The sequence below is a fragment of the Eutrigla gurnardus genome (genome assembly GCF_963514095.1).
Source record: "Eutrigla gurnardus genome assembly, chromosome: 12".
Lineage (NCBI taxonomy): Eukaryota > Metazoa > Chordata > Actinopteri > Perciformes > Triglidae > Eutrigla > Eutrigla gurnardus.
The window spans coordinates 8,026,207-8,052,230 of NC_139926.1; the positions used below are offsets into that span (position 1 = coordinate 8,026,207).

The following is a 26,024-nucleotide window of genomic DNA, read 5'->3' on the forward strand; positions in this document are numbered from 1 at the left end:
CGGTATCTAATAAGCCTTAAACACATTTATTAATAATTAAAACTGGCCTTCCTAGACCATTTTTTTTAACACTCCCCACCACTGCAGACACAAGCATTCTTTTAACTTTGGGCTATTTTCAGTCCGAACATCTGGTGAGACTCCCTCCCCGCCAGAAGGCTCAGAATAAGTTGGATGACATGCACAGTAATCCAGAAGGGAGGCGTAAGATTCAACACATATAAGCAGTATGCATCATGGAAGACTGTGCACTCCGTACAGGTCAGACATGGAGCCTTTAAAACATGCTAGCCTCCCAAATCTGAATGTCAGTCTCCTGCCATCTCTTTGTTTACTTAGTGTACCATTTTGGTCTTTACTCTCTGCTTCCCTCTCCATTCGTTTCTCCCTTTCTCTCACTGAGTCTTTCTTCCTGTTGTGGCTCTAATGCTGAATGTTGTTATTGTTGTGTATGAAAAGCCAGGGACCACAGCTGTCATGTTTCCACAGTTGACACAAATATAGATTAAGAAAAGGTCCTAAAATGCTCATGACCTTTCCCACATATCACCCGTAAAACTTGTGTGTGTGTGTTTGTGTAGGTGAGTGTGTGTGTGTGTATGTGTGTGTGTGTGTGTGTGTGTGTGTGTACCTCTCCTGCAGTTGCTGGTCATTAAGCTGCGTTTGTTCCTTTAGCGTTTGGTATCTGTCCCACCTCAGCAGCCTGGTCCCATCGTACAGATCCAACTCCCTGTCATGGAGTAACCTGGGACACATGACACAGTGGAATAAGCGGAGAAGTGTGTGTGTGTGTGTGTATGTGTGTGTGTGTTTGTCTGTATTTTTTATTTAAAGCAATAGCTTCCACACAGAAAAACACATAAAGTAGAATAGATTCAAACTGAGCAGCAGTGGCGGAATACAAAAATAAATCATATCAAAGCATTTGTATATTTAAATAATCCCTGAAAGTACCTGGACAGCACAGTCAGGGTTCCCAGGTTGACTCTGTGTATACCATCCAGAAGCAGCAGCTTGCCCTCAATGGCAGCAGTGACCAGTGGAGATGGCCTCCACGCCGTGTCTCCGTTAGGGAGAGTATACCTCTGCTGGAGAAGGTCCCTGGCGGTCATGTCCTGGAAGTCGGGGAGGAAGGAAATGGCAAGAAGGGAATGAAATGGACACCAAGCGACAGTGTGAAGGGAGGTGAAGGGATCGGGAGCAACGTTGGAAGCAGTTCAGTGTGCTGCTGGGTCTAATATCACACAGTGGAACTGGATAAAGTGAGCTGGGATTGTCTTGCAATGACACACTAGGTTTCTATTTTTTCTTCCCCCCCATGATCTGCTAAATCTGATCTGCTTTACAGATAACAGCTAATGGCACATTTGTGTCCGGGGGGGAGAAACGCCTGTGGAGAAGAGTCATATTCACTATCACGCTGCCCTGTCATGGCAGAGACGGAGGGTGGAGGAGGGAAGACAAGCGGAGTTGGACAATTTGTTCCAGGCAGTGATAACTGATCTGCTAACTGCTCCATAGCAAGTAGACATTTCACTTTAAGTAAAAAACAGGCGCAATATTTACATTCATCATGAAGGAGAACAGTGAGATCAGCCAGGCAAAGACTAGGAGGAAGTCATGGATGCTCATGTGTCTGAGCTCCTCTGACATCATAAATCTAAGCATCATTAATGCGGTGGCTGCTGACATGATGAATGCTGGATTACCAGGACACATACACATCGCTCTTACTGTGCCTTTGTGTGACACAAGAAATACGGCAGTCGTTCAAATTGGAACACGCACTTCAGCTGTGCTCTTTTCCACCTTTTCTTTTCAAGCATGTTTTTCTGTTGGCTGGCAAATGGAAGTGGCTGTGGCTCTGGGTGAAAGTACACCAGTATTGTGCTTCTGTAAGGTGGGGGGAAAGGCAGGTATTCTCTCATTTTTTCCTGTGATATCTATCCGTATAATAATGTGTTTGTAATATGTTACACTTGTGCAATTGTCATCAGTAACCAAGAATAAATTGCTATTCCGAAATAATAAACATTTTCTGAGATAATAATTAAATAACAAGGAAATATCTTTTGTTTTACTTTTATGTTTTGTCCAGTGAAGGACACACACCAACTCATAAGGTATTTTTTATTCAACTCTAGCCTTGCATGTCACTCTGTTTTCCAAAAATGGGATTTTCAGAGCTGACGAGATGAATTGCCCGGCGAAAGATTCCACAATTCCCGCAGCACAAGTAACCCCTGACCTCAAAGCTAAAAATAGCTGCAGCATGATGCATAAGTCTTCAGCACACACGTTTCCTGCACAATCATCACCCGGATGACTACACAATCACGTGCACACACACACACACACACACACACACACACACACACACACACACACACACACACACACACACACACACACACACACACACACACACACACACACACACACACACACACACACACACACACACACACACACATACATACACACATACACACACACACACACACACAGAGGGTTTCCAAAGCTTTCAAATGCATAGATATATGTTTTGTAGCTGTCCTCCTTGGCTTTCTGTCTTTAAATCAGTGTCTTGTTTCTGGCCTGACGGGTGGCCTGAGGCCCAGAAAATGAAAGCCAGATGTGGTTCTCTTTCAAGCCAAACTGCTGTCCTCCTCGTAAACTCACTCCATGCCTCTATACTGTACCTTCCTGGCTTCACATTTTCAAGACGTATGCCCACCTAACTTAATGTTAGTGTAACACATTTCAAACCATGACCTACATTATTCTGTAGACCGTGAAGGATTTCTTTCATAAAACTACACCTTCCCCACTGAGGGAAACGGTTTGCCCCTCCTCCCTACTGGTTAGCCTCCTTCAGGACATCTTCATGACACCACAGAAACTGAGACCCAGCCAGTGATACATGTTCTCTCACAGGATAAACTCATCACATGCTCTGTAGACACGTAATGCAGATAGCTCCAGACTTTTGGAAGAGCAGTTTTTATTTACCTGGTAGAGCATGACCGGCTCAATGCTGTAACCCAGCATCTCAGCAAACTCTCTTGCAATCACTGACTTGCCACAACCCTAGAAAATAAAAGCTGATTAAGTCCATATTCACCATGCATACTGTGCTGTTGGGCTGTTTACCTACAATAATTAAGTAAAATATTTAATTTAACTTAGAATATGTATGTAAAAACAATATTTTGAGTGTTTTTGAGAATCGATACAGTAACAAAAAATGTAATATCACGATGAAGCATATCAATATCTTCTTGCAGGCCTACTGCACTGGTGTGTATCATGTGTTAGCTACCTTGGCTCCTATGAGACATATGTCCTTAACCATGTGTGACTGCATCATCTCAGCCAACAGCTGGGAGTGGCTCGGTGTACTGATGAAGGCCGGGCTACTGTTGGGGGGACGCAGCTCCTTGACACCTGCTGGAACCTGAAGGTTGATGAGAGAATAGCCATTAAAACAACGGCCTCGTCATCCTATAGAATTTGTGGATAAATATTCCTTTAAATATGGGTTCACAGACTTATCAGCATCACTGACACACAGCTGGGAACAAAATACAGTGAATGTTCCAACAACAATATCTTATCTAACAGTCCATGAGATATACAGCACTGCAAATAATGATTGCTGCGCTTAAGAAAATACAACTTCACAGACTTGAAGAGTGAAATCATTTGTTTGGCTGGAGGATCAGTACCGCTATTCTTCGAAGACTGGAATAGCTCTGTTCTCCCAAATCCCACACGGTGACTCATTTACAAACACTGTTTTTCATCCAAGAAGAAGAATTAAAGACTGATGTAGTCGTTCCTTTAAGACACTCTTCAGAGCATCAGTCAGAGGCAAGAAGGTCGCTACTGCTCTGTCTGCCTGTGTGTCTGTGTGTGGCCTGTCACGGGAGAATGGACATCTTTGTGAAATGCATGACTCACTCACTGTTCTGTCAGAAACATCTGCTTATAATTTGATGAAGGCCAAGTGGTCACACTCATAGGGACAGTCGGATTATTTAAACTAATTATATAGAAAAAAAGCAAATAATAAAGTAATAAACAGTCCAAATTACAAGACAGCATGTAGTTGAACAAGGCTTTAGTAGCCCTATGGAGGAAGTTATTTTTTACAAGAGAGTCCCTGGTTTGTTTGCCTCATGCACACGAATGAGGAAGCACTTGCACTAGCATTGTGCATGGTTGCTGTAAACACATATTCCTGCCAATGGTTTCAAACTATTCCACTGATCTACAGGTGACAGCAGTTCACCAAGAGACGCAGCAACAAGCCAGCAAAGGCAGTGACGAAGGACACTGTAGGGGGCAACATGGATATAGACAGTGCAGGATTTAAAATACTTACAAGAAACATCTACAGGGCACCTTGAACAGTGGTAGCAGGAGCTGTATTTATGTCCTTAAAGCCCTAATCGACATAAGGATAAAGCCCCCCTGTATGCTGGTACCTGAAATGTTGTGTCCTTGTCCGCGACACATAATGTGACGTCCGCATGGCCCTCGAGATCCCTTGTCCTGGACACACTGGAAATGGCACTGGTTGCCGGCTGACGACGACCATCCAGAAGCTCAAATCTCTAAGAAAGAGTGGCACAGAACCTTTGAAAAATGTATCTCATCTTCTGTTTGGTTCACAACAAGCATGCACATCAGGTTACACCACACATAGGTGATAGTAACATTTGACTGGTGGTTAATATCTTTACTTACACTAAGCACACCCTCCACAGCGGTGCGCCCCTCCTTGCCCAGGATGCTGTTGTAGGGGTAAAGTCTCTGGATCAGGTGCTGAGAGGACAGCGTAGGGAAAGAATTCTGCAACAATGAAGAAAATACATTAGCATCCCTTACATTTTTTTATATCCCTCTCTAAAACGGAAGATTTGGAAGGCCTGGATTCTCACCAACACATGGAGGGCAGGAAGCAGGTTGTCTACAGGGAAGTCAGGAAGGCCAAGGTTGGAGGATTCCTGGGAGCACAGTGTAGTGGCTAGTGACAGCAGCTGGGACACTCTGACACACAAGATACAACCAATATTAATTTATTACTTTAAATATATATATATATATAACTACCGAGATTTCAAAGACTACAATAGAAGAACGAGACAAAGACAGAATCATCATTTTAAAAGGCATATACTAGAAATGTTTTCTTTTTATTTACCTGTCTGCAGGAATGTTTGTTCCCACTGTGTACAACAGCTCCAACTGGTCCTGAAAAGAAAACCAGACATCAATATGGATTTACACTAAGTTAAAAGGCTTAGGGGCAGAAGTTCAAGCTGAAAGATGTATTGCTGAAAACTGTTCACTGTGAGAGCAGAAACAGAAACTTTTGCGAAAATATTTTAGACAAGCCATTTCCTCTCATTATTGAGATATTCAGAAATGTTGTTGTCAGATGATCTGTTCATTCGTAGACTAACCTTAAACGGGAGGTAATAGACATCTCTGGCCTGGAAGCGAGAGCGGAGAGGAGGATCCAACGGGTTGCCCTTGTACTTGGGTACAGGAAGGCCGAGAGCGATGACCCGAAAATCCTCACTTACACGGACGATCTTCCAGCTGTCCAGCTCCTCTTTCGTGTGTTCCTGCAATGCATCAAGTTACAAAACAGCTTCAGACTCAGATGCTCTTCTACTTCCATAAGTTCCTGCCATTTCACACATTTCATCTTAAATGCACATTTTTGCAGGTACACAGCTTCACGTAACAAGTACATAGTCTGTCACACATTATTCATGGAGACAGCATTTTGTCCCCCTCCAAACACAAGAGGAGAACTGTGGGAGTAGTGTGAACACTCTCTGCTTTAGTGTGAAGATTCAGATAGATACACAAATTAAACAACAGCTATGATCACAAATTATATTATTATATTATAATAATAAAAAGAAATATTTTCTTAAAGATGGCAACTCCCAGGTACAGAGAAGTCTTTGTGTCATTACCATTATGTGTAATTTCCACACAGGAAAGCTTTGATTGAGAACATAACAGATCAACGGCTGTTTGTAGGCGAGTGTGCTGCTCTGACCTGCAACAGCTTGTCATAACGCTCAGCCGACATGAGGAAGCGTCCGTCCTCCAGCTGCATCTCCCTGTTCTCCAGCAGGTTGTTGAGGACAGGCAGAACGTTTCTCTCCGCCTTCTCCAGCCCCTCCAGGACCAGGACTCGGCCTTGTGTCGCGGCCCTTACAGCACACTGGGGACCAAACGCATAAGAAGTCGACACTCATTAAACACAATCAATACCCCAGAAATAATTAGAGCTGCAGGGGGAAGATGCTGGTGTCGGGAAATAGCTAACTTTATGGCTACTCCCAAACCGTTCGGATCGGATTAACCTCAGGCCAACTCTACGGCTCCATTGTCCAGCAAGACCTCTGACCCTGTGTAAATGTTAACTGCGCTGAAAGCATTGATACACAGAGAGCCATCCGACTGTGCATCAGTTCTTACTGCTCCAATGGCAAAATGAGCTCGCCATAAAGCCTTTCCTGAGGATGTCCTCAGTTTATTGTGTTCAGAACATCCTCCAAACGACTCGAACCAAACTTCAAAACCGTTTTAGGAAGGGCCCATTTTCTACCACTGACTGTGGGATAAAAAACCTTACTTCTGCTTGGTTTGTGTGTGTGTGTGTGTGTGTGTGTGTGTGTGTAAATGTGTATGTTTGTGTAGACGCACATTTCTGCAGAAATCAAAAAGCACGTCTGACGTCAAGAGGCAGGAAACTTTAGCTGTCTGGGTGCACCGCAGAGCAAGTGGCCATATAATTAGGTTAACATGTAAATACGTGGCAGGTTGTGTGGGAAACAGAGCCATAAAACTATAGTGAGGACCAGATGCTCTATATTTAACTCTCGATCCATTTTCGGCACCAAACGCTATAATCAGATAATTGTTAAAAATGTAAGTGACGCAGGACTGCGAGAGAGACAGGGGAAAGCACAGACAAGCCTTGTTCTCTGCCTCACACTAACTGTGTAAAAACATCCCGCCGGATCCCCAGAAGCTTTGATAAAACATTTGGCAAAGAATGTTGGGAATTATTATTATAGAGAGTTGAATAAACAGAATAAAGAAAGGATTGTGTGTAGGAATATGAAGAGGGACAGCTCTACAGGTCTAGTGATTGGGGATGACGTGGAACATGGATTGCCTGTTAAAGTGTAATTGTCATTCCATTATGTCCTGTGTGTACTTGCTAAATGCTTCCGCACCCAATGCATCTAATTTATGTAGGCGCCGATTTAATCTGGACCTGTGTGGAAGCACAAAACCAAAACATTTTTTAGGACTGGGATGTTTGTTTCAACACCTTTGAGGAGGACCATTAGTAAACTGATACACAACAATCCTTATTTACAGCATGCTTTAAGGCAAATACTCAGCCTTTCACACGTCCGTCCTTGATGACTTCTACAGTGGGATGTTCACCGGTGCTGGCAGGTCTCTGTCCAGAAACACTTTTCATGATTTCATGAAAGCACAAGGTCGATTCATTTAGGTCTGCTGCTGTCAGACATCCCTGTTCCATTTGAATGGCCCAAATACCTGGTTAATGGTGATCATTTTACGAGAAACGGCCAGTGACGCCCTCTTTCTCTCGGCCCACTCGCTCAAGTTCCAGACTATTATCAAATAACTCTGTTGTGCTTTAGATGCCCCCATTTATTGTGCATATGTTGATTTTTTTGCTGTTCTTTCCCTGATTTTGATCCTCAGATGCCACAGGTTTGTACCATATAGACTGTATAACATATGGATGTAGTCTCTGTGACATCACCCACAGGTTTGTGAAGAGTCATTGTGAAGCTCAAGTGGCTGGCTCCGATAGGACAGTTGTCATGAACAGGGATATTAGCTATAGAGGCCAACGCTGTTTGGTATTATATATTGCTACAGCTACTGCTGTAGTAAATTGGGCATTTTAACACCGGGGGCTATGGGGTGGCCATTTGAGGAACTGCAGTGTTTGGCACGTCCTCATTTGCTTCATTTTTCAGTACCATTGCCGCTCGGTTTGCACACAGCACTAAAGGCTTTTGCCCCGACATGTGAACAAGATATTACCTCAATTCATTTATTTAAAAAAGCAAAAGGTTACTATTGTTTGGCTTGAGGCTAGTTTCAGTTCAAATTCAGCTTTAATAGAGGCAGCATGCTTTTCATTACTGCAACAGAAACGTATTTAGAGTGTGGGTCTGAGTTAAATAGCTTTACATAATACCCTGCTAACTGGAGAGAGGTGAGGTGACTGGAGATGCAAAAATACAACAAGCATGTGATTACATCCATGTGACTCCATACAAACTTGGGGGCTTGGACTGGTGGAGAAAAGGGGAAAAAATAGAAAGAGTCAGAACTAAAGAGGCCGGGAGTGAAGTGGAGGGAGGGGAGGGGAGCATGCACAGGGACTGACACGTTAAGTCTGAATTTAGGGCTCCAAATCAGCACAGGGCCCAGAGGAATACTTGAATGTTCTAGTTAACACAAAACACCTCCTACGATAGCAAACCATTTTCAAAGAGAACCGCTTACTGATTTGTACCCGTACACGTCTTCAATCCCTCACACGGAATAAGTGTAAGATACTGTAATGTCTGCATTTACTCACCAATAGAACCCACAGACAAATTAATCTCCAAGTTTGATCCAATACTCCAACTCATAAATCAGCACATGCCAACTCTCACACCCTGCCCACATTTCAATCCAAGGCATGACACTCCGAGAAGACCAGAAATAAGCAATTCCTTCACACCTATCAGTGCCACCAATAATGCTGTATCTATTCTTGAGCTGTTTCCATGGAAACAATGGACACCTGTTTTCACTTTGATGAGGTGGAAGATGGATGATCCTCAGGGAGCTGGAGGGGGTTGGCTGGTAGAAAATCGAACAGCTTTACTGTGTTATTGGTGGATGAGGACGAGTAGACAGACATGAAACAATTCGATCATTGAGAGCGTTTGGAACTAGTGATGCAACCATAGCAGTTATCGGGTCCAATACTGACTCAAATAACTGGATCTGGATCGTGACAATGGGCCTGATCTATTCAATTCAATATGTATGCACCAATTTTTTTTTTTTTTTGAGGCATCAAAATGTTTACCGTTGAATCAACTCTTTATTTTAACCATATTGTTGATGATTGATCCCAGTTAATTCCAAACAGGGGTATCTGATAGATACTCTGTATCAGCCAGGTGTGGTATGATATGTACATTTTACATCACCATAATCCTGGCCTAAATAATTGTGTTGTGATTCATGATAGTATCTCAATGATCATCTAAATATGCTTAAAGCTCTTAAAAAAAGACTAAAACATACTGGAATATACATAATTGTATCTTATTTTTTTTAACATTGTTTTCAGTGAAAAATCACATATAAATGGTCCCTGAATATAAATAATAAATACAAAACATACTAAACACGTGTGTCTGTTCTTTCTTCCATGGTAATTCCTGTAATTGTTTTTCACTTCTCTACCGTGATAGCGGTCTAGACACCTTGTGGTAATATTGATGATTATCCCAATAAAGAAAATTCAGCATGATTAACTTATTATGAGTGTTTTTCTTAATGGCCATCCACAATGAAACCCTATATCGTCCCATCCCAGGTGATTTAACTATTGGATTGGTTTCAGTTTGAATGAACATATGAACAGAAGGTTGGGAAGAAGGCCATGCTTGATTATTAGGTTACATCAGTAATACAGCTCTCTGGAGTAATGGAAGCTAGTGTAATGAATCGGGAACATAACAAACTGCACAAACTGTAAAATATAACAAACGTTTGCTTTTCAAGATTCTCTCTCCAGAGGTGTCATCGCTTGGAAAAGCTCTCGCTTCTTATTTCCTCTCTGTCACTGTCCAAGAAAGGCAAGTCTCATTATGTGTGTGTCAGTATTGTTGCAAATGTTGTTTAGTGGTAGACCTAATCAAACTTGTTATTTTTGACATTTCAAGTGAGAATGAAATGCTGAACGCAGAGAAAAGGTGGGTAGAATGGAACTGGGACACGGTTACTGATTCAAACAACAATCAAACATGCAGGTAGAACTGAATGGTCATGGAAATAAAACATGTCTGTTATTTTGTGGGCTGCCATTTTGACATGTCATTGCAGGGCAAGTACTGGTGTGACTAATACCATTAATAGTGGTATGTTCCATTTTGGCTGGTTAGGGCCCTGGACTGGTACTGTGCATGCTGGCTCTCTGGAGAGAACTTAAAATATTGAGAATTAATTTGATCAATTACACCTGTGTTTAAGCTGCTTGACGTGTCAAAATGGCTGCTGGGAAAAGGGCCTATCGTACAAGATGTAACCAGGGTGCACATTTGTAGGCAAAGTGTCTCATTATGTGGGTTACAATGACATTACAACCCACAAAACGCACTGCACGGAGAACACACAACAATTGGACTGTAATGCAATGTAGAGAGAATAAAAAGGAGTTTTCTGGCGTTCAGTCTCATTAACTGTGTGTGCAATTTCCTTTTGTTAAGAATAAGAAATACATTTCAGAAACCACAGTTTTAATCACAGAGAAAATGTGTAATTATTTAATGTAAAAATCATGGGAATACAGGCAATTGTATTCAATGTGAAGGGAATTTGTGTTTTTCTGGAGAGGTATATGTGGGTAAAATTTTTCGCACAAGCAAAGGTTTTAATAAAATTGCAGTGTCAGTGCTTTACCCCTATGGAAGCCTGCCATTCATTTTAGAAAATGGAAAATCCCTGTGAGCCACACAACCATCAAATTAGAGAAATCAGCGAGAGCCAAACAAACCTGCCACATCAGCAGGGTGACAGCCCTGATGTGAAATCTGCACTGGGACCTTATAGTAAATCAGAAGCTACTTAGAGAAGTAACAGCTGAGGTGCAGTGTTGGGTGGACAATAAGCAGTACAGATACAGTCTTTTTCACTATACTTACTTATCAAGCACCAGTGATGTATCCACTGAGAAATATTTACATATACATGTACAGGGCCCAACAACGAGGGCTGCCAACGTGCCCGGGACAAGTAAAATGAATATAAAATAATAATAAATTACGTAAAACCTTGCATATGATGAATATTTCTTCAGTTATCATTATACCACTGAAGAAAGTGGAGTGGCACCCTTCCAGCTTCAGTCTAATTATAAGAAGTGCACTAATTAGCTGAGTTTTCCTGCTCCAGAGGACAAGGTTTGTGAGTGTAAAGGATAAATGTGCTGAGACTAAAACGTGAAACACATCACCCTGTTTCCATGGAGTTTATGTTTGAACTGTTATGCAACGGATTTATTTTTACACAGATGAAGCCATGTGCCAATTAGCTGTGGATAATGACATGACTGAGTAAATGTTAATTACCTTAGCTTATCATCATTTGTCACTGCTGGCTCCTTGAGGCCCGGTGACAGGTTTTAATCATCAGGCCTATTTGGATTTTGTGTTTGTCTGTTTTTTGTCCATAACGGTTTTGCTGTACCCATGAGAAATGAACGTAGAACTGGAAGTTATCCTTAGAGAAACCAGCCTGGATAATGAGAAACTGCTGGTCTCCATGGTTACTGGACTTACAAAGTGAACAGAGTGTGGGGGTGCTCATTTGCATAAAGTTGATCGATCAAAAAGTGGCATGGAATGGTGAGGGACACCACCATTGTGGTGATGCAGGTTTGTGTGTCACGGTTGGTGAACACCTTCTGTTTGTGTAATTCACAGAGAAGTAGACAGTAGACGGCGTGCTCAATCACTGCCTCACCCATAGCTGAAATTATAGTCTAGTCAGTAGAGGAGGAAAATGGTCTGATTATTGACAACTTGCTTTCTGTGTTGGTCATATCAGTTCTTCACAGTCTTAGTGCATTCAGCCCGAACCTGATTATTCTGCTTCTAAATGTCTGTTTTAATCCTATATAAACACAAAAACATTATGAAAGATGAAAAAAGAAAATGTTGGGCTCTACTAGCACCCAATTTATTGATTTCTCTAAATCATTGTGTGACTGAGAGTGATGCTCATCATCATATGAGTGTTTTTGAATCGTTACTTCTAGAAAATATGTCAGCAGCCACCCGTGAAAGAACAATAAAGAATGGAGATGGTGATAGAGTCAAACCCAGCATCCATTATGTGAGAGGTAGGGTACATGCTGGAGAGGACATGTCTATTGAAGAGGTAACACATAAAGACATAGTAGAGTACATTCAAATACACACTCAAATAAACCAATAATGAGTGGACATAACAATCACATTTGTATGTTATTGTGCCAAAATTTCAATGCTAATGTGAAAATAACTTGATTTATATGGAAAACCAGATTTTACACCAACTTGGGTTACCCCTGCTTGTTAGATAGTGTTATAGGTCCGACGGAGTATTTTTACCTGGTCTATGTAGAAGGCCGTCCCTGAGCGAATCTCTCTCCTCTGTTTCAGGTCAGTCTCTGTGGTGTCCCTGGACAGAGCCACATACTCTACTTCCCGTTTGGTCAGCTCCTAGTCAACAACAAGGGGAAAACGTCAGCGCTTCAGCTAAACCACATGGCAAACTTCCAGGCTTCTGTTCTAAAATAAAACAATTTGCATCACAAACTGAAACAACAATAACATATATCATGGGTCCAGTTATGACAAATGTGCAGTCAAACTAAGGGTGAGACATTGATAAAACAAGCTATTTAAAATCTAAAACGTCAAAAGTAATAGCATATTACTAAGGAAAGCCCTATGATGATTGGGATATAAGATACACAACATGGTTTACATTTTAAGGGGATATTTTCTTCCCTATTTGTTTTTCATTCCATAATATAAACATTTAAAAAATGTCACATACAGCCTATTTTTGGGGCAATTTGTTGATAGAAATCTTTACACTGTCAATATATTGTGTCCACTAGCAGTGATACACTCTTTCATTTATATCTGAGATTGTGTCATTGGGGTTATTAGGTTTGTCATAGCTTTGTAATAATTTTGCGATTACCTCAATAAATAAGAATGTTAACAACCCGTCATTTCACGTCTGGTCATCTTGTCTGTGTGTACTCACAAGGTACTGCATCGCTATGGATCGTCTTAGGGGTCCTGGGGGACCAATGAGAAAAACATCCTGACCCAAAAGGTCTTTCTGCATAATCCAGCGTAGGTGCTGAGCCACTGTCTGTGGTAAGGAGTCTGAAACTAGAAAGAACAAACAAAATAAAGTTTCACTAACTATTGTTTCATCTGTTGCCTCTATCTTCCTCTCATTTCAAACAGACATATATTTTGTATAAAAATCAGATTTACATACTGTGTTTTACAGGAACAAGTTCGGGATTCCGGGGTGTTTTGAGTTTGTAAGAGATCTCTCCAATCATCACTGTGTCACCTGCAAACATCAGGGTCAACAAGGACAAGGTCTTTCACAGACAATAGAGATTATAAGGACAGTACAATATCAGTTTCTATTGATATTTAACTTTTATTTGGTGTTAGCCATGGATTATACCTTTGACACAGTGACAGCATGAAAACACAGGTGGTTAATGTATTGCTAGCTCACAAATAGCACTGGTTTGTGCCTCTGATGTAACCATCATCTTTGGTTATGAGAGTTTTTGCATTTGTAATGGATACAGAGAGATAAGCAAAATATATAATAAAAAAACCCATTGAGGTTGTCGCCTTGATCAAACTCACTGCTGCTACATATTTTATTCCTTCAGGAAGCTTCTAATCCAGTTGGTGGATTAAAAGTATTCGGTGTGCTGCACAATTTGCCTTTTTCTCTGAAGACATTTTGTCACAATAAAACAATCACAGGTGCAAATAATAAAATAGTTGATTGCTGAATTCCAGTAAGAGGCGTTTTTCACAGCAGACATACTTGTCGTGGTAGGAAAAGCAGTGTTCATGCTACTTGTAAATGTTAAGGATGGCTCTGTTCCAGTGAGTGTGACAGGGGGCCAGTATGCACAAAACCAGGACCCTGAAATCAGCTAAACAGAACTCAGCCATCATTCATTTGAGTATTTACACCCATGCTTCCCCTACTGTGACAAATCCTGAATAAGGTCCTGTGGGTTATGTATCATTGTCACACACACACACACACACACACACACACACACACACACACACACACACACACACACACACACACACCTTACAGGGGACACTTAAATTGAACAAAGCCATGCGTTCTTTTCTAAGTCAAAATATCTGCTGTGAAAATGGCCTTGTTTGCCAAGTTTCAATAGCTTCTTAAACAAACAAAAGACATCCATCCATATGCTTCCTCATTTTGTACGCTCCAAGATGATAATGTTGAAGGTGCAATAAATGGGATATTGCAGCATACAACTGTATATAGTGGAGTAATGTCTAATGTCTCAAAGTTTGGTTTGTGTCTATAGTTGAGAAACAAAAAACAAAAAACATGTAAACCTGTGTTTCAAATGTAGCTAATGCACATTGGATGCGTTACAAATATAAAGAAGATGATTAATTTGTCAAAAAGCTCAAACTGGGGGCTGCTGGTAACATGACTTGACATTATTAGGGCCATTTACATGGCTTTGACCTTTAACCCACTGGCTAGTTAAACGTCAATGTTAGCTATGCTAATGGCACATCTGTCATCTCGTTGTGCTCAACTAACGTTAGTTATCTTGAAAAGTTGCGTTTCAATTGCTGCCCAAGCAGAGGAACGTTAGCTTACGACTGGTACCAGCTAATCATGTATCTAGGCACAGAGCAACTAACGTTACCATAGGCAACACACTCGTTCGTAACTACATATTAGCTAACAGTCCGCTGTTTCAGATGTAAAAGCATGTTAAACGTGTACGCTGCTGTGTGCTCTGTTCCTGTAGTGGTATGACTTGTTATAGACGGGCAGGTTACCTGAAGATGTGTTGAGAAGTTTGACCTCATGAGTTCTCCACATCCAGCTGTCTCTTCCCAGAACAGCACCCACTATATTCCGCATTCTTCTGGCGGCGATGGCCGCGGCTGTGCCGCGACATAATATCTGGGAGGGCATACTTAAACTGTTGCCATTAAAACAAGGTATAAAATAAGTCCACGCGCTTCTTGTCAAGCTATGTCTTGGCCGGCCTTATTCCCATTTCATAACACCTGCCGACCCATCTTGTGGGAGTCGGAAGATAATACAAGAGGGACAAATGGGTCCGAGCGCAAACAAGTCCGTAGTAGTTTGACGTTCTTTGTATTTCGTTCCGGCCTAGTATTCACAACATTAATAACATTGTAATGCCACTCTAAAAATTGTTGGGTTTCTTTTTCGTTGTAAATATAAAAGATATAAATATAATAAATAAAATAGAACACTTAGAAGAGTATATTTTTGTTTATAATATATCAAAGTATATTCGTGTTGGAATGTGTAGCATGAATTTGAGTAACGGAACGGTTAGGCTATATGCACCAAAACGTTATCTCTCCAATGCGAGGATATTCATTTTATAAGATTTCAATTATTTTATTTTATTACGCTGCGTATAGCCCATCGTTCTGTTTCTCTCGCAAAATACCCTCATTCATCCGTTATGCTTTTGTACAAATTATACGTATTTAAAATGTGACAGCAAAACAAAATTGGCATTTACCTAAATTTGGCTCCAAAATGTTTGTCCTTTAATAATAATAATAATGGATTGGATTTATATGGCGCTTTTCAAGACACTCAAAGCGCTCTTACAGAATGGGAAGTAAATTACATTTATGAAAATATAATTCATGGTTTTCCTTGCTTCACACCTGCTAATGGTATATATAATTGTCAAAATAAATAAATAAACAAATAAATTGCATATTTATTTGCATTAACAGACGAATGCCTGATTTCTAATAAGCTATTAATTAAGTGTGCGAGCACCTGTAGTTTATTTTATTATTATTTTCATTTTTTTTAGCGTTTTTCAGGCGGGCATGATAGTAGTTCAATAAAGGTTCTCAACACAATTCCATGTGTGGCTATAATTATTGAGGGTTGGACGATGAGGAAGAGCTCCCGCGCCTTGAATTAATAAGGTGGTTATTGTTATTGTAACAGAATGTCATTATAACAGAGTGCCTCGCGCGCATAGTCACATTGTTCAGGAGGTGCGTGCCAAGTCACCCATCATTCGCCGCGAGTATGAATTAGACGTTATGCTCACGTGCACGCCCACATATATAGCCAGCGCGCGCTCTCTCACAAACGTCGAGTTGTGCGCGCGTGTGATCCCCGCCGGGCTGTGACAAACCGTGCCGAGCCTCGCGCCTTTAAACGGGTCTGACATTCATCACGTGGAGCTCTGATAGGCTCGGCCCTCGAACGAGCGCCGCGCGGGGGAAAAGGGCTGGAGCGGCGGGAGGGGAGCGGTGGGGCGGCGGTAGTGGAGGGGACGAGGCGAATTGAATCCCGTCTGTTCGGCGCGCATATGAGCGGTGTAAAGGCAGCGAGGCAGGTTGTGAGTCCCTCCACCTTTCCCTGACGCGTTTCTTTTTGTTTCCCCGGAGCGGACACGGAGGTCTGGGACTATGGAGGATGTCTACCATTACACCCGCAGCCCTGCCTGGGAGGAACTGGTTAGTAGCGTTCAACACTGGAAGGGACTTTTTTTCCCCACTCCGTTTCTCATTTCACTACGAGTCTGCTCAGTTTTCCCCAAAACAGAAGCCATTAGACATCTTATTTTAATGCACTCGTGCCTAATACGGATTTAACACGGACTTTATTGTACACTTTAGAGGTGTTTCATACTAGAGGCGGTCGTGCGTTGCGTCCCCCTTCCTGTTGCGGTGATTTGTGTTGTGGACTTCCGTTTTAAAAACCGTTAAAATGTATTGTAGGGTGTTTCGGTTTTGTGGGCAGAGTTGGTAAAGGTAAAAACAAACTCAAAAGCATTGACAACGTTCCTGTAGCCTTTACATACATGGCTTTAAATTGATAAGTATTCCCATTCCTTGGATTGAATGGACTATTCGTGTTGGCGTTTATTTTCAGGTGACACCGGGACTCTCCTCTCTTCTCTAAATCGAGGGGATATTTTCACGTTTCAGATGTTGTGGGCTAACCAGAATATTAGGAGGAATCCAGCTCGTCTTGCCTGCTGGATCGGAATCAGTTTTTACTCTTTCACGTAAAATGTAGACGCTATAGACCAGGAGTTAAGACTGGGATACGGATCCGGCATCCATAGAACATTATTATACAATATATTATATGGACATTATTATAGTTAAATTAATAAGAAAGATAACATAACCAATTAATAATGAAAACAAAATGCAACTATAAGCAGCCGAATCATTCTCACTCAAAGTAGTCTAATACCTATACACATCCGACCATATGCATACAGATAGGCGAGTCCTATCCACCAATACTCCCTCCTCTGAGACTCAATATAATCATAGATTTATAGAAAATCAATTTTCTTTGACACTGTATCACTATGGATAAATAGGAAATTGATTATGATGAGAGTAATGATTTCATGGGCCTGTCACTGTGCCCAGTGATTGTTGGTGAATTATTATTTAATTTAAATGTGATGTTTTTTTTTATTTGTGGTTAGGTGCAGAACGTTAAAGTTAAATTATTCGAGTATTTTTATTTCACTTTTGTGACACTACTCGGGCGCAGTGTTCGCGTAAAATCAGCCGGTAGGGTCTGCCGTGCCACGGACATGTCCGCCGGTTAGCGGCGCGGATGAGGCGGTCTTTAAGCCTCCGCCTGGACTGGTCGTGCTGGCTGGAGCCACAACCACCAGTCAAGCAGGGACTGGGAGAGGAGGGGGGGGGTCATATGCTGTGGAGCCCATCCCCACTGTGCCGCGACATGCTACATCCCTTATGCGTTTACCAGCCCACACACACGCCACTAAACACAGCCGCCTCCGTCCACCGCGAGAGATGACAGCGAAGAGAGACGCTTCCCAGCCGCTGAGCAGCGCTCGCCTCCGGGAGGGGAAGGGAGCGGCGGAGCGGGCGAAGGCTAACGCCGATTGGTTTTATCTGTCCCCCCGACAGGAGCCGGAGAAGGGGCCGGGGTCCGCGGCGGGGATCCATGCCCATGTGGTGGCGGCTGTCGCCGGCTCCGGTGCTGCGGACGAGTCCTCTGACAGCGAAGCGGAGCAGGAAGGCCCCCAGAAACTCATCCGGAAAGTGTCCACCTCCGGGCAGATCAGGAGCAAGGTAAGGCACCTCTGTCTTTGTCTGACTTACTAAATAGAGGCTTTGGAGCGACGTGTTTATCTGACGTGTTTATCTGACGTCTGGGCCGTTCGGTGGAGGTGTGTGTTGTGGGGGGTTGATGCCTGCTTCTAATAAAGCCACTCAGTGTTGGTGGTCTTTAGGCGACTTTGTCTTGCTTATGCAGGACAAGACTGTTGCAGACTGAAAAATAGCCCACGACTTTTACCTATTTGTAGATGATACTTAAAGGGTATATGAACAAAAGTATTTCAAGAAAACTTGCTTTAACCTGTTGCACTAAGTTTGAGTGTGTTACCTGCCGAGTAGAACAGTTAGGATACAACTCATTTGATCCATTTAAAGAAAACACATGAAGGGATACTTCCCATTCTTCATGTCACTGAACTGGGACGCCAGCTGGACATGACAGCATGTAGAACCGGAGATTTAAAACAGCTTCACTATTAGTTTCACAATCAATAGGGTGGCTGGCTGATCTGCTGCATCCCTGCGTCTGATGTGCAGGTCTAAGAGGATGATGTGCTAATTCTTACCTTTGACACCTAAGCTTTCTTGGCCCACTTGTCTTTTACACTGTAAATGAGTGCCGTCCTCCCACACCAATGGATCCACTTAATTATTGACTGCCCCCGCTCCACCCCATCTACATTATTCAGCATGGGGGTATATTTAGACTCTTGTTTGGCCTGGAATGTCTGGCTGTACCTTTCATATGCAAATCCCCCCACCAGTGAGTGAGTGTAGTGCTACCTAGAGGATATGCTGCACGGATCGGAGAAGTTGAAAACAGCCAGTGTTTGGTACTTTAACTTGATATATATTAAATAATAGATTGCTTTTCTATCATTACAGTTACAATCTAATTGCGTTGTACTCAATCAAGAGCCAGCCTAAAGGGTGATGTAATATATACATGTAAACACAGATCCAGAAGATCAACCGTCCCTCATCAACAAACATCAGCTGTTTGTTGACTTTTTTTTTTTTTTTTTTTACTGCAAGTGGATTTTTCCATGCACACAGTGAAGCTTATACCTGTTACCTCTTGAGTTACGGCAAGGGATTTAAAAGTGGATGAAAGTCAGGTTGATGAGAGTCCTGGTGTACATGCTTGTAATGTACGTATACCAAAGGGATGCTAATTGTATCTGGCAGAGAGCCCACATGGACTTAATCCATCCTGTCAAACTATAGCAGGCTGCGTGTCACACTAGACTTACTTCATGCTGCTATCACAGTAGTATGAAGCACTTGTGCTGAAAATGTATCAGTGTATTAACCACCTTGGCATTGTGCAAATGAAGGTCTCAGAGTTGCTGCTGCGTGGGTCAGTGGGTTTTTTTCTGTGAGTGTGCGTGCGTGTGTGTTTGTGTGTGTGTATGCTGAGAGTTACTAATGGATCATGCAGGCACTGACTCACTGAGTGTTGTTCCACTGGGTTGTTTGCTCAGCTCTGGACTGTGTGTGTGTGTGTGTGTGTGCACATGCATGTGCACGCTTGACCATCACATTGTCTCTGTCCATCCCTCTCCGTCCACTATCTCCCTGGTTCTTTGGTTGCCACAGACAACCACATCGTTCATCCCTTATTGGCCGACTCCATGGCAATGCTGCCTGTGAGAGAGCTGGTTTGGTTGAAGGGGCACGTATAACCCAGTCGGTCTCCTCCAGTGAGCTCTCTCAGCTATGCCCTCTCTGTGTTCCCAACTAGTTTCAGTTTCTGGAAACCGACCAATTCCCGACCAATGTCAGGATCATCAGTCACTAGCCATCTTCCGAAAAAGGTCAAGACTCACCTGTTCAGACTTCACCTCGACTCTGCATAGCATGACCCACTAACCCCCCCCCCAAAAAAAGCACCTATATGTTCTTACCTATAGCACTTTGATCATAGCACTGTTGTTCGTTGTTCTTAAGGTATGTTTGCTGAACAGCTACTACTTTACTCAGACGAGGACCTAACACTTGTTTCTAGTTTTTAGCTCCTACTTTATCGGCAATGATACGCTTTGATGGTTTCTTTCTTTTCGACAAATGTACTTATTGTAAGTCGCTTTGGACAAATGCGTCTGCTAAATGTAAATGTAAATGTAAATGGGAAACTTGTCTATGAATCCAAGCAGAAAAGGAATTAAATGTCCAATTTAACATCTATTTAATTGCATCTTTAGAAATTAAATTGCCAATGGGGGCGTGGTCACTTGAATTTGGTCAGAAATGCTGTTTTATTAATGTCAAGATGATTTAACAACACTGTGTAGGATTCTTAAAAAGTGTATTTCTTTGCATGGATATTGATTAGGGTGAAAGTCTTCCCTCCTGACAGAGGTGAGCTGTAACTTTGACGCTATCTCTTTCTCTGGCCGGTACAGTCTATGATGCAACTGAAATCATTACGGCTATTTGAAGCTAACATTTCAGTGCTGATAATCCCGCATGAACCCATCATGGCAAATCAATATATTGGCATCTGTGAATAGTTGTTGTTGTTGTTGAACTGTTGCCTGAAGCACAGATGAGATACTGGCAATCATTTATTGCTGCCTGATTTTCCTCTTGTCAGACAGAAAGTAATGGGATTTGACCGCTCGTAAATGTTATTTGATACTCTATTATAGGCACTGCACTTAGTTTTGCGAATGCATTTTAGCCCTAATAATCAGACCATGTATTGCTCAAATATGTGTGGCTGAACAACAGTCTTTTCATAGGCTCTTCTCTCCTGTCATCCTCACTCAGCCCCCGTTCTGCCTTTTCAGGGTGTGCTGTTGCAGCTGAGGAGAGCTTATGAACTTGTGACTAATGCTGTCGCTCTGTGATTGAAAGCAGAGCTAATATACGCATATTAGCCTGCTGCTGCTGCTGCTGCTGCTGCTGTACATGGGACTGGGAGCGCTCTGTCAGCCTGACATAGAATAATCCAGATCAGGTAGCTAAGGCAGAGTGAGGGGTTTAGGATGAGACATTGTAGAAAATATTCATCATCCATGTTTCCTATTCATAGAGAGACTCACTGTGACTTACATGCATGAGAAGCAAGGCTCACCGTTTGGATAAATACTCTCAGGGTTAGCGCGAGTCATTTGGTGGATATAGTTTTATCTAATTTATTTAATCTTCATTAAACCAGAAAATGTTTTGAAATACTTGTTTGCAAGAGAGATCTGGTCCAAATGAATTGAACATGTCAGGAAGACACTTAGGTAAGCCTACGCTGGAGAAACATGTACCCAAAGTGTCGAGATGACTTGTACTTCCTATTGAGAAAGCGTTGGCAAACACTTGTTCCTCCTTTTTTTTCTGAAAGATTGCACGGAGACTATACTTAAACAGGACATTTGCTACTTGATGATAGGCTGTAAGGAACATCATGCTATAAGGGGATCTCTACTTCTAAATATGTTGTAATGCTCTCATACCCACTATTTTGTCAGTCGGTATCCCACACACGCTCGCTTGCTTATGTACCGTAATCCAATGTGGCACTGAAGAAGTGCAAACTTTTGTGTCTTTATTCTGTGCAGATCTGGAGCTGAATCTAATTGAGGTAGTTGTGTGTAAATTACTGGCCTCAACAACATCATTAAACATCTCTTGTGCCCACTTGACACATGCATAACTACCCTTATATGTGGTCCGGTTGCTCAGAGGAGTTCACCGACAGGGGAATTACCCCTTCCAAATTAATAGATCGTAATTTTCCCATCACCAGAGTGAAATTTTAGCGTGTGGTGGGAGTTGGAGGAGGAAGGGTACAGACTTGCAATTACACCCAACAGAGGCAAATATGCGTAGACAGCTAGAGGAGAGGGGGGAGGAGGAAGAAATTATTAAATATTTGATTGTTCTGGCTCCACAGGCACTCCAGTCTTACTCAGGAATGACAAATCAGTCGGTAATGGAGGTATAACAGAGCCTAACTGCCTGGAATGACTAAGACAGTGGGCCTCTCTCAGCAGCCAGTCAGCATCCACTCAAACTCAGGACAGATAAGTAAGCAGTCGTCCCTATGGACTGACCAATTACCGTCACAGCAGCTTAGTCTTACCACTCATGAGTTGAAATGGTGCGACGGAGATGGGTTTCCTTCAGGCAAGCTGAGATAACGCACATAATGAATACATGTTTATGTGATGTCAAAGGGCCCTGCGAGATCCTGGTGCTGTGCTAAGATGAAGTTGCAACATCGTTGGTGCAGAAATTCATGAGAGAAATGGTCTTTGTCTGCGGCCCAACAGGGAAGAATGTCCAACACAAGCTCCCTCAACAGCAGCATCAGTAGTGACCTTACATTTGGGTTGACAGGCGTTATCCCTGTTTGTTAAAGAAATATGGACTCTGGGAAATACGCTCATTTGCTTTCTTGCTCTCATATCTCTGTGTGCAATATAAGGGTAGGGCTGTGCAATCATATATACACACAAATCTGAATTGATTACAATCCTTCTTATGGGAATACACCAGTATATTTAAATCAAACTATTCACTCAATCTGATTATGTGTGTCCATGATGTAAACATTGTAACTTAAATGAGGAAATAATCAGTACTTTTCATGTGTCACATATTTAATTCACACAGCAGCATAGGCTTTACCATGTTATTTCATATCCACAATTTATGTATTTAACTACCAGAAGACATGTTGTATGGTGATGTATATGACTTCCACCAGGATGTAAGATTTTGGCCAAACGCCCATAAGGCTGCAGCCAGTACACGTAGCTTAGCAGCAAGATTGGAAACGGAGAAACAGCTAGCCGGCTCTGCCCAGAGGTAACAAAATCCGCCTACCAGCCCTCTTGTTTACAGAGACTTGTTAGAGTCTCCGCTGGTTGCCTGGCAACCTCACGGTGACCACAAGACTCCAGTAAGTCACTGTGTCTGGCCAGGAAATAGTAACATAACCCCCAGTGAAAACCACACACTTGAGTTTTTGTTTTGGATCATCCCTAAACATCTGTACACAGAGAACAGATTTAGTACGCAGCAAGGCCCGCCTCATTCAGAAGACGAACAAGTTCCTGTTTGAGTTTAAAGAAGAATTACGTCGTTGTTAAGAGACTCCTGGAACTAATATCCATCTCTAGAAGTGCAACGATTTGTCAATTATTCCATTAGTCTCCCGACAGGAAGTTAATCTATTTTGATTTATTGATTTGATATTTGACTGTTTCATATCATTTGTAAACTGAATATTTGTATGTTTTTGGTGATATAAGACATTTGAAGTCGGCACCTTTGACTTCGGGAAACTGGGATTGTGATTGATCATCGATTCACAGAGGTTTTAGAGTAAATGGTTAATTGATTGATCGAGAAGATATTCAAAAGATTGATCACAAAAAAAACTAAAAATAACCATTAGGTGTTTCCGCCCTATTCATGTTCCCATTTTACAGAATGGTTTGGATCAATACAACTCACAATATTACCTCTGAGGCTTTTCATTTGAACAATCTTTAACCTTTTCTCTTTGCATTAAAACACTGATGAAACAATTAAGTTAAGGTGGAAAGTCAAGCAGATTTTTTTTATCAGATTAATTAGAAAAAAAAAGAAGGGACTGTGATTGGTTTCGGACACTCTGCTGGAGCAATAAAATAAGAGAGAAAGGATTGATCATTACTAGAAGGGAGTCTGCTGGTGAGCCGTTGCTAGAGTTGATAGATGGTGAGGGTCGTGCATGAACTGGCTGTGTGAGTAAACCTTTTGACTGACTGTTTGTCTGGGTTTCGTCAGAGACAGGACGTCGGTCTGCTCTGCTCTCTTCATTTAGCCTCCCAGGGAACTCCTTCTCTGTTCTTATCCACCAACCAAAGCTGCTGGACTCATTTGAACCGCCTGTTCCTTTGTTCATTGTATAATTCTGCGTGTGTGTGTCGGTGGCCAGGCAGAGTGTGGGTGTAGGTACATGCATGGTGCTCAGGTTACTCATTTCTCTCTGGCACAGGACTCGCTCTGTGTCTCACAATTTAACAGAAGAGAGGAGCAGTGCACAGAGGCAAGCAGTGGGACTATTTATAGATCACTTCTGCCCTACTTGGCAACAGGAAGGAGATGAAGACAAGGAAAGGAACTATGGAGGCCAAGGAGGGACAAAATAGAAAAATAGAACATCCAACTCGAGCAAAGTCACCTCTGCTGCTCTGGCCGGGCCGCGAGCATCCAAATCTCAGCTGCCGTCATTCCAATCAAAGTTGTGAGTCATTTCTGTCGGTTCTGACGTGAAACGCAAAGCAACCACAAGTCAAGTTTTCAAGGTCAGAAATATGCTTGAATTTGAAAATAAATACAAATGTAAAAATGCTTGATCTTCAACATTATTTGAACATCATTTAAACCAAAATCTTTTACTATTTGATCCGGATGTCTTATTATATCATAATGCTTATAACATGATGAGATCCAAGTTAATATGTGTGACACTATACATTAACATTTTGTGGGTATAAACTTAATCGTTTCACAATCGCATTAATATTAACAATTTAAATGTGATGATAAAGGCTTTGCAGGTCTGGAAACCTTTGGTTGAGGTAACCTTAAAAGTGCTTGAATGTTACTCTTAAAAAGCTGTACAAATCCTAATACTACTCCAGCTAATACTCTGCTGTGTAGTGGTGCAACTCCCCAGCTTAGAGTAACCCACTCTCAATCAATCCTGAGGTGTTCATTGAACTCTTGCCAGCCCGTGTGATCAGCTGATGGCACGGCCTGCAATACGCCTACGTTCATGTGAGAGTGCATGTGTTTGCATGCCAGGGAAAACCATCAACAGCTCGGCCCAGTGCTTCTTATTGTCATGTGATTATACACTAAAGAAAATTATATTTAATGAAATGATATGCAGCATTTAGAGCCCCCTAAATGCTGCATACTGTTCCTTTAAATAGCAAATCTGATCAAGTGAGGAACTGCGTGGATACTCCTGAATGCACTCGTTAGCCTCCAGTGTTCTCTGGTAGCATGTTAAAATGAGGAGATAACTTCATCTGCCATGCTGCTTTATTTCAGTCCCACTATGACTGTAGTCACGGCCGGGCAAGCAGCTTTAAGTCCTTATAAGGTAGTCCGAATTCAAGGATTTCACCTGAATCCAGCGCAGGAATTTGGTCTCCAGGCCGTATCTACGGGAAGGGAAGCAGGGAATTAGCGTAGGTAGAAAGCTGTTTCAGAGAATTTGCAGCGTGCCCACTTCCTGTTGTGTTTTTTCCCTCTCAGTCATCGACCCTGTCCACATGAACTACGGGAGATTTGAATCGCAATTCCTTCATTCAAGTGATCTTAAATTAGTCTTTAATATTTAGATGGATTCTATCAAGGACCCTTCCTGTTTGTCTGTATGTGTACGTGTTTTATATTAAATAATAGTTTTCTTTTTCGCAAAGAGAAATAATAATAATAATAGATAACACACTTATTTTGTCAATGAATCACTTAATTATTTAGAGGGATCCATTAGCTGCATGGCACCAGCTATCCTTCCCAGGGTTCCAGCATCCAGTACATCATATTAATAATCATATATATATATATATATATACTTTATATAACATCCCAATTCTGTTACGCTATGTTCATCTCATGTTCACGTCTAATTGTTTTATATTAAGAAAGCGTCCGTTAACATTTTCTCACGATTCAGTCCATGTTGATTCACTTATACTCTCTTTAATTAATTTGAATTTGTTTATGAATTATCCTCAAGTGCCAAAACTGGACTATTGATCAGCT

General features: G+C 41.9%; 2 protein-coding genes across 8 annotated transcripts in view; one reads left to right on the plus strand and one right to left on the minus strand.

The window, feature by feature from the left end:
- vwa8 (von Willebrand factor A domain containing 8) overlaps positions 1–15,213 on the minus strand; it is a 59,998-nt gene extending 44,785 nt beyond the window's left edge. Inside the window, exons 1-14 of the mRNA XM_084023557.1 lie at positions 14,967–15,213; positions 13,372–13,449; positions 13,129–13,259; positions 12,462–12,572; positions 6,083–6,250; positions 5,472–5,636; positions 5,210–5,259; positions 4,947–5,055; positions 4,753–4,857; positions 4,491–4,619; positions 3,323–3,457; positions 3,013–3,090; positions 955–1,115; positions 632–745 (exon numbers count right to left, since the gene is read on the minus strand). Coding sequence (XP_083879683.1) covers positions 632–745; positions 955–1,115; positions 3,013–3,090; positions 3,323–3,457; positions 4,491–4,619; positions 4,753–4,857; positions 4,947–5,055; positions 5,210–5,259; positions 5,472–5,636; positions 6,083–6,250; positions 12,462–12,572; positions 13,129–13,259; positions 13,372–13,449; positions 14,967–15,105 — 1,673 coding nt within the window. The 5' untranslated portion in view covers positions 15,106–15,213. The remainder of the gene's footprint in view (positions 1–631; positions 746–954; positions 1,116–3,012; positions 3,091–3,322; positions 3,458–4,490; positions 4,620–4,752; positions 4,858–4,946; positions 5,056–5,209; positions 5,260–5,471; positions 5,637–6,082; positions 6,251–12,461; positions 12,573–13,128; positions 13,260–13,371; positions 13,450–14,966) is intronic.
- A 1,290-nt stretch (positions 15,214–16,503) lies between these two features.
- Positions 16,504–26,024, plus strand: part of dgkh (diacylglycerol kinase, eta) — a 54,488-nt gene continuing 44,967 nt past the window's right edge. For 2 of the 7 annotated variants that reach the window (XM_084023651.1, XM_084023655.1), the window contains exons 1-2: positions 16,504–16,655; positions 18,102–18,266. In XM_084023651.1, the coding sequence (XP_083879777.1) occupies positions 16,608–16,655; positions 18,102–18,266 (213 nt within the window). In that variant the 5' untranslated portion in view covers positions 16,504–16,607. Of the gene's footprint in view, positions 16,656–17,894; positions 18,267–26,024 lie in introns of those variants that run through there. The other 5 variants (XM_084023650.1, XM_084023654.1, XM_084023648.1 and 2 more) reach the window with 4 other exon arrangements.